This window comes from Amphiura filiformis, chromosome 19 (genome assembly GCF_039555335.1).
Source record: "Amphiura filiformis chromosome 19, Afil_fr2py, whole genome shotgun sequence".
Lineage (NCBI taxonomy): Eukaryota > Metazoa > Echinodermata > Ophiuroidea > Amphilepidida > Amphiuridae > Amphiura > Amphiura filiformis.
Genome location: NC_092646.1, coordinates 43,155,801 through 43,167,957, shown reverse-complemented (window position 1 = coordinate 43,167,957; position 12,157 = coordinate 43,155,801). Strand labels below are relative to the sequence as shown.

At 34.1% G+C, this 12,157-nt stretch overlaps 1 protein-coding gene across 1 annotated transcript in view; it reads left to right on the top strand.

Moving 5' to 3' along the window:
- The window catches only part of LOC140141339 (voltage-gated delayed rectifier potassium channel KCNH1-like), a 267,524-nt gene extending 255,939 nt beyond the window's left edge, over nt 1-11,585 (top strand). Inside the window, 1 exon segment of the mRNA XM_072163175.1 lies at nt 6,247-11,585. Coding sequence (XP_072019276.1) covers nt 6,247-7,443 — 1,197 coding nt within the window. The 3' untranslated portion in view covers nt 7,444-11,585.
- The last annotated feature ends 572 nt before the right edge of the window (nt 11,586-12,157 follow it).

Genomic DNA, 12,157 nt, shown 5'->3' with positions numbered 1-12,157 from the left:
TGTTTTCAGTATATCGCTGTCATTGATAAATGTCGTTCATATTATTGAATATTAGATTAAAATTTAAAATAGGATTACATTACTTAGGTCCGTTCATGCTTCACTGCATCTGCGTTGTGGCGAGTGCCGTTTAGGTTCGTTCATACTAAGCCGCAATTGTACTGAAAAATACTGCATTGCGATATCGCAATAAAGTTAAATACATTTTAACTTGGAAATGCGACGAATTGCGTTGAGTTGCGGTACAATATCGGCAACGCACCCGGCAAATGTACCTTTACACGCATTTCAGTCTCTTCTCAAATATTGCAGTATCTCAATAAAGTTACATTCAAAAATCTTGATGAAAATGTATATATATTTGCTTTAAAACTTGTCTAAGTTATCATACTTTTATAGTCTATACGCAAATATATAATTAGAAGATTGAGAATGTTTAGTAATGAATAAATTATCCCAGAGTTTTTGAAATATCCCGCTCAGTTCCCCGAGATAAAATAATCTGTGATTTCATACTCCTACAAAAAAAAAAAAAAATATCAAAACAAGATTCGCCAATTCCGAGCAACTGAACTGATAAGTAATAACAACGATCAGTTTATATTATGTCAGCTTGTCATGGGCGTTTCGTACTGGCCTTTTCACTCTCACTCTTCTCAAAGTCAAGGACGTTTCTTAATAATTTTTTTATAGGATTAACAAAAATAAATGAAATTCCTGAAAATAGATGAAAATAGATGAAATTGTGAATAGATCTTATCCAGCAAAGTTTATTCTGACCTCACACGGAAAAAACAGTGTATTAGCTGAATTTATTACTGGCAGATAGATACCTTATTCATTTTTCTTTTGGAGTAGGCCTATACTGATTTACAAGTAAAAAAGTAAAGGTAAAGGTAAAGGAGACGATCCTGTATAAACAGTGAACGGAGTACCCATCTCTCTTTCATTGGCGATTGGGCCAGACTCCTCCATGTAATGTTGCTATAGGGGGATCACTACACCTCCTCCACAGCGAGTCTGTTACCTTCCCAGTATTTAAGAATGCCGGTACCTACCTGGGTGGAGAGGAGTAATCGAGATAAAGTGCCTTACTCAAGGGCACAACACGATGGCTTCGCCAGGGCTCGAACCCGCAACATTCCGATTATGAGTCGGAGCTCGTTCCGCTCGACCACCGTGCTCTCTAATTAAATAGTTTTAATAAAGGAGCAGAATTATCGACAGAAAGAAAGAAAGAAAGAAAGAAACAGCAAAAGAAAAAAAGAACTGAAGATAGAAAGATGGACAGAAAAAAGAAAGAAAGAAACAAACAAACAAGGGAAGAAAGAAAGAAAAAGGAAAGAAAAGACAATAAGTAAATAAATAAATAAACAATTAGATAAAGAAACAGATAAATCAGTAATTTAATAAATAAATAAATAAATAAATAAATAAATAAATAAATAAATAAATAAATAAGTAAATGAATAAACAACCTTACCAGGGACGAGCAATATTAATGATTTTTGCTGAAGATGCGAAATATTGCAAGTAGAGAAAATACTGTATTTTCATCATCAAAACACTTTCTATTCATCAATACGAAGTTCATATGCCACAAATATCAATACTATGCTTGTGGCTACGTAGTCATATAGTATAATTTACAAACAATATTACATACACCTAACATATGAATTTTTCCCAAGGAATGTTCATGCTGTTAACCCTGAACCATGTTTTCCATGGTTTACTACAGAAAATCGACTCGCGTTAAGGCCGCATACATCTTGAATACGAATTGGAATCAAAATGGAATAATATGCACGTATTGTCATAATACCAATGATAAAATCAGACCTTTTGATAGCCCTTGAACTTCAAATATTACGTAAAAATATATGATTTAAATACAAAGATAATAAACTGTAATGACATCCCGCCTCCACTTGTCATCTGTGCACAGCCACCCTTCCAATGGTAAAAGAAAGTATACCATTCTTCGTTAACTGTCAGATACATTTGTTTATCTTGGAGCAAGCAGTGCTATCTTCTCTCCACCAGTAGGTGTTGTCCTTATCACGCAATATCATGATCCTTTTTCTTAGAATTAAAGTAATCTCTTAGACCTGGATTTATGGGTCTGCTCCACTGTAAGCCTTACGGCCATCTTTAATTTATCGAGTTTAAAAATATTAGGTATTCGTTGCTGCGCAAATGTACCTCGCATGTTTTTAAATCCAATTCTGATAGCCATCATTTACAGCTAGAAAAGTGCTTTTTCTATGTTTTTAGATTTGTTTGACTTTTCTAACCATTCCATTTCAAAAATTATCAGATATAGGAGCATTATGTAAATACTTTTATGCGCCTTTGTATAATATCAAATCATTAAAAAAGTCAGATTGTTTATATAATCACCTTTATAATCATACTTTTGAAATAAGAATTGCCCTTTTTTGTTTTATTATTTGCTCAAAAAATGATGTTTCTAAAATGAGCTTCCATTTCACTCTTTGCTGTATATCATATTTCTAAAATTAGCAACAGTGTCATTTGATAGATTTACTCAAAATACAATTTCTGAAATGGATATTTCTTTCTTTATTTACATTGCTTTATGGTTCTTCTTGTCAAGCTTCATTAATACCCACTTGCTTTAATAGGCAATGAAAGAAATAAAAGCTGAATTAAAAGAATTCAAATTTCCCTAGTCTATATGTAGAATAATAGAAAGATTAGTGCGTAAAATAAAGATGAATTATATGTCAACTACACAATACGTGAATCCACATTCCTATATGTTATCCAAGATCGGTGAAGCAAGGTGCATGGGGCTCGTCCAGTTAAAATCCATACACCCCCTATGCTAGACATGACTTGAATCTTTCACACAGGGAGTGTGAATTTCAAATGAGGTTATACCTGAATGGGTGACTCTATCTGAAATTTACACCCCCTGTGTGGGTGATTAAGGTATTGTCTTCCATAGCAGGTGTAAGGATTTCAACCGGAATAGCACATGGTTTAAGGGCTGACGAGTTTTCTTCTTTAAGCTTTTCCAGAGAAGATCCATCATATCTCCTACTTACGTCACAACCCAGTCAAATTAATTATGAACGAACTGTGTGACTGCCCGTATTCATACATGGTAAAATTCCTGTGGGTTCGTCTTTCTTTCCGTAATGAAAACTCCAATTTCACACTTATTTTTATTCCTTTTGTTGCTAAATTTAGATTATATGCAAGTTTAAAAAGTATCTAGTTTAATAATGATCACACTTCAAAGAAATTTTGGTATACATTTTAGTTAAAGTAAAATGCAATTTGAAGGTGATTGTTTTGTTCTCGCTTTGGGTACTCTTTCCATAAATAATTATTTTGCTGTTAGCCAACATACTTTAATTAGTGTCCATACTTTCAAGGTTGGTATGACGATAAGATATGGCCATGACTTCGGGTCATGGAAGCTACTTCTATTGTCTAGTCCATTAGTGGTTGTGATAAAATTTATCTCACTAAGAACCAAACCGGCCTCATCTCCAGTGGTAAAATTCAATAACCCTTATTAAACAACCTGAGTTCAAAATTTGACCTGAAGATATTGAGTATGAGGTTTTGTACCCAACACATGCAAAGGTCATTCTGTCAATATACAAACATATTGGGGTTAATGTACTTTGTCCTAACAGATGCGCATGTTTCAGATCTTAGTGTCTAAAAATACATTGAATGTAAAATAACAAATCTGTTCCTCACAAAGGCGCTCTGTTACAGGTATACTCCATTACAGCTTTTTTGAATTATTCTTTTTATTTTTAATCATGAAATGCTTCTATTTTTTTTTATATCGCAAGTTTGAAATATAATACAAATGTAAAATTTTTCCGGGAAGAAAATAATAAAGGTACTATTTTTCACACCAATTTCTCATTTTGTTTCTTTAAATATATTATAGACCTGCTTTAGTTTACGTATTTATTTCAAAAATTCTTTGTAAACCTTGCATGTGTTATAAACAGTGTAAATTTCTTTCCTAGTAAAAAATGTGGAAATTACCAATGTCTACTCCTATATAGTTTGTACTAATACCTTTAACCCGGGCCTTTAACATTAAAAACGAAATATAGCTTCCCGATATCATTGTATAATCCGTTCTTTATTGCATATAAAATAGTATAGCTATCACAAAGTGCATCTTGTGCCAGGTATTAGCTGCAACCATTAGCATTTTGGAAAATATATTTTGATAATGATCATTTGGGCAACATAAATTCAGCCAGCCTTCTATTTATATTTCTCTATACTTCACTTGAATAATTTAATCCCCTTTACGCTGGCATTGAGTACAGGCGGCCAGAACCATCCGATTATCAAATTTTCAAAAATACTAGAATTTCAAATTTCTGTACAATATTTGAATTCTCCTTGTAAACTGGATTAAAATGAATACAAACATGCCAAGGAATAGTTTAGGGAATCTTATAATAAGTTATGCAGTTCTTGGAAGGACTGTTGATTTTGTATAGCCTATATATTGTATTTGTTGCAATATGGCATGTATGCTGTTATATGCAATCTCATGGATAGTGATATAAGAATCCAACATAATTACATGGTACGATGCGTAGCTCAAATAAGAAGGACGCATATGGTTTCCATTAACAGTCGCCTGTATTTTTTACTGATCACATTATATGAAAAATTGAAACAAGATTTACTAAATTGAGATCACCTGGAGAAGAGGTTGCACAAAATCGATGTTTTTTCACATTTCATTGTCATTTTTATTATGTTATTCATATAAAATATCGCAGTTTAAAGTTTCCCCGCGGCAGATAAGGCAAACAGGGACACAATGTCACAAAATCTGCTCGCATAGTTATACACCTTCCTTATCATATCCCATGATGCACTTTTACCGTGAAGTCTGCCTTTCGAACGCTGACATCATTAGAGGATCGCCGGCGGAAGTTTCGTCTAGAATGATGTATTGTGGGATGTGATGTAGAGAAAGAGTCTAGGCGTGAAATCGTATTTGTCACGTGATCCTACATGAATGACTCACTTCGTTAGTACATTGCAGATGTTTTTTAAACATATTTAAAACATCTCTCTTTAACAACTTATTTAAAATATAGAACGAAGTTCGAATTTGACGATATTGTTGCTAAACGAATTAATCTGAAAGAATTTTTTGTACATAAACATTATGTAGCCAGAGGTTTCCAGTGGTATAAAAAGCTCAACTTTTTTGAAAAAAAAAGTGGGAGGATGAGTCTGTGGATCACGAAATGCCCTTTTAAAACATGGCTAAAACGAGAAAAATATGACTCCGTCAATCCACTCACCTTAAGGAATCCAAATTAATATTTATCTTTAAAACCAGAAATATCCTTCTTGAAATAGAAAAAGACAATTATATTGTCTTAAAAGAAATCTTACCGGGAATGATAAAACAGATTACTTCTGTTGTTCCTAATCTTTATCTTTAAAACCAGAAATATCCTTCTTGAAATAGAAAAAGACAATTTCATTGTCTTAAAAGAAATCTTACCGGGAATGATAAAATAGATTACTTCTGTTGTTCCTAATCTTTATCTTTAAAACCAGAAATATCCTTCTTGAAATAGAAAAAGACAATTTCATTGTCTTGAAATAAATCTTACCGGGAATGATACAATAGATTACTTCTGTTGTTCCTAATCTTTATCTTTAAAACCATAAATATCCTTCTTTAAAACAGAAAAAAGACAATTTCATTGTCTTGAAAGAAATCTTAACGGGAATGATACAATATATTACTTCTGTTGTTCCTAATCTTTATCTTTAAAACCAGAAATATCATTCTTTAAACTAGAAAAAGACATTGTGTCTCATACTTTAGTTTTTAACAAATGTGTTAAAATAAAAGGTGTTGAAAACTCAGGTGTGACCTACGTGTGCATTTATGGTTACCGAGCACTCGTGTTAAAAATGCGCGTTAAATTTGGTGCTTGCTATACTTTTCCTGTATCAGTCGCTAATTTATTTTGCTTTCACAGTATTTAAATGAATATTCAATAGCATGTCAGGTGTGCTTCACTAAGCAACACACTGTTAAGTTGAGGCTATGTGTAGCATTTTGTCGCTATCTCCGTATCTGTTTAAAGGAAATTTCAAAACTAATTTAAAAATGTCTACCACTTCAATATCTAAAACAAAACAGTATTTATTGACTTTCATTTTACATGTTTCTTCTTCTTTTTATTTTAATATTTGCAGTTGGTGTTCAGAAAAGTTGCAGACGTGAAGAGAGAACGAGAAGAAGCCGAGAAAAGAAAGAATGACCCGCCAATTCCTGCTGATCATCCAGTACGGAAAATGTTTAATAAATTTCGCAAACTGAGCGATGTACCAGAGAAAAACAAACCACCCGCCTCGCCTCTTGCAGCTCTTGGCTTGGCGGCCAAATTGAAAGCAAATAGTAATAATAACACCCTAGATGTCGAGAAAGGAGAAGGAAAAGGAAATGGGCCTTTACCACATGGTATTGTATCAAGAGGTCCAACATTATCAAGAGTGCCTGAAAACAGTCACGATACTGTTAGAACTATAAAAGTGCGCATGCCAGATGTCAAAGGTTCAGGTCCTAGAGTCCCCAAAGGTAATGGGACGCTAAAGGCTTCATTCGGTGCCGTGGGTAAACTAGGGGCTAAAGAAGGAGGAGGAGGCGGGCCACCTGTGTCTAAATGGGGAATGTTTAAGAAGCCCGCAGTAGCCAAGACTGAATCTCAGGATAGTGGGCTTCAGCGCAGCGAACAGAAATTAGATGAAGTTGGTAGAACTGACAGCAAAGAAGGCACCAACTCGACTGCATCATCTACCGACCAGCAGCTGCTTGCAAGCTTAATGGAAATAAAGGTCGAGTTGAAAGAGGAAATTGAGGCCCTTAGTGTCAAAATGAGCAGACTAGACGATCAGATTGGTGATATCATTAAGTTTTTCTCGCCTGATTCGTCCCCATATTCGTCCAATGTGCCCAGTTCGAACAGTTCGCGTGTGGGTTCATGCAATGAGGTGCCCTTAGGGTCACCACAGAAATCCACGACAATTGCTTCAGCAATAGCACCTCTTGGGTCGCCGAAAAAGACTGCTATAGTGTTACATGTAAGAGAACAGGGTGATAGTTCTGATAGTCATGAAAGTAATCACAGTGGTTCTGGTGGTGAGAGACGTAGTTCAAGCGTAACATCTCATGGGTCAAATGGATCGCGCCATTCTAGTGGAAAACATAGTCCTGTTTTAAACTTGTCGTCGACAAATCACACGCACACGTCGGGTCCAACACCTGTGGAAAATCCAACTATGCTGAACATGCGCACTAGAATGGAACCAGATCTGCCACATCAAGAAACAATTGTTTTTACGGAAATTGAATCACCACCAAGTCCAGAAAATAGTCATGTTTCACATTTCTGAAAATGAATTATCATGATTACTATTCAACAAGATAGCTTCTTCTTTTTATCGTTCTACCAAAAGTACTTTCACTGAAGAAATTTATGTGACATAATGACACTACAAATGTCTACCAGCGTGCCATATATAATCTCAAGAAAGGGGAGATTACTTCACATATATGTATTATGTCACACGTAATTACTTATTCTCCTTATTGCAGACTAAGTCCGTTCTTCATTCTATTACATGTTAAAGGGAACTGCGCATGCCATTTTGTCATCTAGGCATGATAATAATCAAATTTCAAAATGGATTTTTTTCTGAGTCTATTATATTTATTTTCAAGGACAGAGCTATCCGCCTTTTGGATTTAATTTTTTCATATTGACAAAAAGATATTCTGTATCTTTAATTAAGTCTGACTATGCCTTGTGTGGATTAGGATAGCAAAAAGAACATGCTTCGCAGGAGGTTTAAAAATACGAAATGTCCAACAAATCTATCGTAGGCAACTATATTCTTGGTATTATTATATTCACAATTTTCCATCACCAGTAATGCACAAACAAGAGTCAAGGCCAGCTGCTTACGTGTTTTAGTAATTGTCAAGTCGCATCTAATTAATTACTCGGCATGCAGCAGACCTAATTTGTTTAACTCAGAAAATAACTGGTATGAATTTGAAAACATTGTTTCCCATCTTTGTAAAAAGTTAAAGTTGCTATTTTTGGAAGCATTATTCTTATACTAATAAATGTACATGGTTGTGTACATCTTGTAAATTAACGGCCGATGCAATCATTTAACAAAAATATAAAACGATGTGTGTGAGTCTAGGTTTGTATATTATCAAACATTTCAGGGTGTTTCAATCCGGAAAAAATGTCATTAAAAAATTAAATTAACATGACTAACATTAAAATGCATAATTCTTTTTGATTTACCATATCTCTAAGGAATTGTCTTCATTTTCTCAGCAAAAATTAAATCAACATGCTACAGTTATCGGTATCAAATTCAAAACACTGATGAGATTATTTAAAATGTCCGTGAAATGTCTACGTATCTCACTAAATTGAGATATTGTGATATTCACAGGGTGTATCAGAGTAAAAAAATAATATAATGTTACTGACAAACATGGCTGATAAGACCATTGGGTAAATTTGGATCCATTATCTTAGGTGTTGAAATTTCGATTGCGATTTAACATGTTGATTTCAATTACTAATATAACGGTACTCAAGCGAGTCGCCAAGATAGTTACATTATTTGTAGATTTATTATAACCCTTTACAAAGAAATAAATGATTTTCAGCGATTATTAGGGGGGTGGGGTCATAAATTTACCATTTTCAAAGATTCAAATGATTGCACAAGGTAGACTTTCCGTACTACGGATGCCCGCACAAAACAATTTCATGGACGGGTAAACGGATGCCCACACAAAACAATTTCACGGACGGGTAAACGGATGCCCACACAAAACAATTTCACGGACGGGTAATCGGAAAGTATTTACGTATGAATTGTACATTCCAGCATAAGGGGCAATATCAATGTTAGGGATAGTTCAGGAGCGATGGATAAGCTCGTAATTGACCGCCCCGTGGGTTATGGAAAGAGAGCACTTCTCAATTAGTTATTAATATAAAGGAAGACGAATTCACCCGATGCTTAATAAAGATGGATGTTGCTTATCAAAACACTAATCGGCATTCACACAAAGATAATATACCTGCTTTCAATTATATGCAGATATTGTAAAACGAGAACTGCTCCTGCAAAACCATGACAAAGTCGCAAATCAGATGTGTCGTTATCACTGATTAATCTATGGCGACTTTTTCCTGGTTTTGGACAGCGGTTCTCAAAATGATGTTATCAACATGTTTTGTAATATTAATTTACACTTAATTCCTATCCAACATGTGTATATATTATTTTATTTCATATAGTAATTTGTAAATACTTGTATATAAGACTTTGTTCTTTAAAAATGACTTCATTTTGATAATCTATCAGCTGCAGATTTGCAGTGTATGAATGTGTACAATTTTTTCTTCAGGTTTTAAGGTCTATATAAATAATCAGATAGAAAAAGGTTTTCTCAAAATTATGACAGATACTGATCATGTCACATTTTTTCTCGTTATACATACTAATATATTTGTCTCTTTCCTACTATTATACATTGTCAAAATATGACTTGGTGTATATTATTGGTCATGTTCGCCTTCTTCACGTGTGTGCTCTCATTAGAAACTAAGCCAATATACCAATATTGGAAAATCTCCAAAACCTATGCGCTAACTCTGCATGTGTCACGTGATGCTCACATCGTTAGTGACCATCGTTACTGCGCATGATGAACTGCGCAGTAACGATGTGCGCATGTAGGGCTAGATGGCTTTCGGGATTATCCGATATCGTGTATTTAGTCAAAAGCATGGTATTATTCAGGGATCTACTTTGGATTCATTTGTGTCGTAAGATGGTAAGCCTAGTCGAAGAGTTGAATTGCAAAACAGCTCACATCCATTAGCTGCCCTAATTGAGTTTAATCAATATAAACTGTTTGCTACCCTAAATTGGGTTCTACTTAACAATACTTTATATTGATAGATATTTGGACAAATTTCATTTAATACTTTTAATTATAATAATTAGATTTAGTACATAAAACGTTTATACAGCAAGCCATAGGAATATAGCTGAAAACACCAAGTGCAGCCAATGGATGTAAGCTGTTTGGAAATCAACGCTTCAATAAAAGAACAAAAATGTTTTGCTATTTTCAAAGTAATAATAATGTTATACTTAGGGAAGAAATTTAAAATTACATAAAAATATCAAACAATATAGCTGTTTGGGCATACAAAATGTTAGTGAATCGTTCAATTATCCCCAGACAGTGAAATAATGAAACGGGCTCACATCATTTTTATGCGACCATTCTCAAAGTTGGTTCAGCTAACCGTAACCAATGAAAACACCACGTGGCCCCACGCAGGCGCAACCATTTCAGCCACAGGGATAATTGTATGTTTCATTTGACGAGCAAATTAAACTGTATTATCCAAACTGGGTGGTTCACTTTGTACTCATATGGAGACAATCGGGCTATTCTATTGGCATTTGGACAGTATTTGAATTCCACCAAAATAAATTTAGTTCTCATCTTTACTGCGCCCAGCGACATACTCGCCGATGAAACATCATCTTGAAAGCTTGTGTAAATTATCTTTTAAATGGCCGCCACAAGAGTGTGGCCTATAATACCTGCTGCTCAGCTCTAAAACATTACCACGTATTTCATCTAAATTTCAATATACCTGGGAAAGTTTAACTTAAAAAGCTTGGAGTGGATAACCGCACGGATTGTGTGCTGGAAAAACGTTATATTTTACTTGAATATAGCAAAACATTATTCCAAAGAAAAAAAACGGCATAATCTCGCGTGTCTTTGTGATTCATTCCGCCATCTTTATTTATTATCATACCCATTAATCGCCATCCCGCAGGCACAGTTCTAAACACGCTACATTTTGCTACTGTTTCGTACTACATTTGGGTCAAATAAATCATATAGGTCAAATAAACATTCCATATTTTAAACAGGGTTTAATGTTAGGAATCTTTGTATAAATCATTCATATGCAGCTTAATGTACTTAGTACTTCGGCCATAACAAGATCGTGTTCATGATTTCCAAATCTGAAAAAAAAAAGAATATGTTGGTTTGTAACTGTATCCGCGGGGATTGGCAAAATGGTCGCATTAGCACAATATGGAAATTTGAATGCATTAGGAAATATGTATGTCTCTTATTCAAACATTTTTATTTCATAGGGATTATTTGTACTTTTAAGCTTTAATAGGAGACATGACGGAGGTATAATATATAAATCATGGTTATTCATCTATTCCTGATTTCAAACTGCCATGCCGGTTGTCGGACACAATCAAGGATTGTCATTGGCTGATACGCCATGTCGCTGGCCACAACGGCAAGCTGCCGGAAAGTGTGACAGGGGTATATCAGACAATATTAATGACGTTCGTGTTAACTCTAAATAATAGACATTTCTTGCATTCAAATCTTCATCAATTTACGTACATATATCTATATTTATATTATATTCTATTGTTATCATAATTGTTATTACTGTTATTATTATTATTATTATTATTATTATTATTATTATTATTATTATTATTATTATTATTATTATTATTATTAGTGTTATTATTACAATTATTATAATTTTATTATTATTATTATTATTATTTCGATAATTCCATTGTATTCATTGTTCCGTAAGCATCACCCATTCAGCTTAAATTGACTCTCAGCGTGCCTTATGTATCAGTTGTATAATAGACGGTTTTTGATTGGACTTTGTCCTATCTTCCCATCATGCACTGGCATATCACGTGATACCCAATGCCGCGTAACCACCGTGCGTCGTTCCTTTAACACACGAAACCATTACGCGTTTATGGGGTACAGTTAAAAATTTCGCGCTTTGCTATCATGTGATACAGCCAGCCTGAAATATATTTTTGCATGATGTAAGATGAGCAAAAGTAGAGTATATGAGTAAGAGATTCCTCCATAAATTCAATTACATCTGCAAATGTTATTACAACTTTGACGTCATTAAATAAACAAAAGAATCAAGGAATTAGAATAATTTGACATAAGTAATCCAAGTTAATTTAAAACATA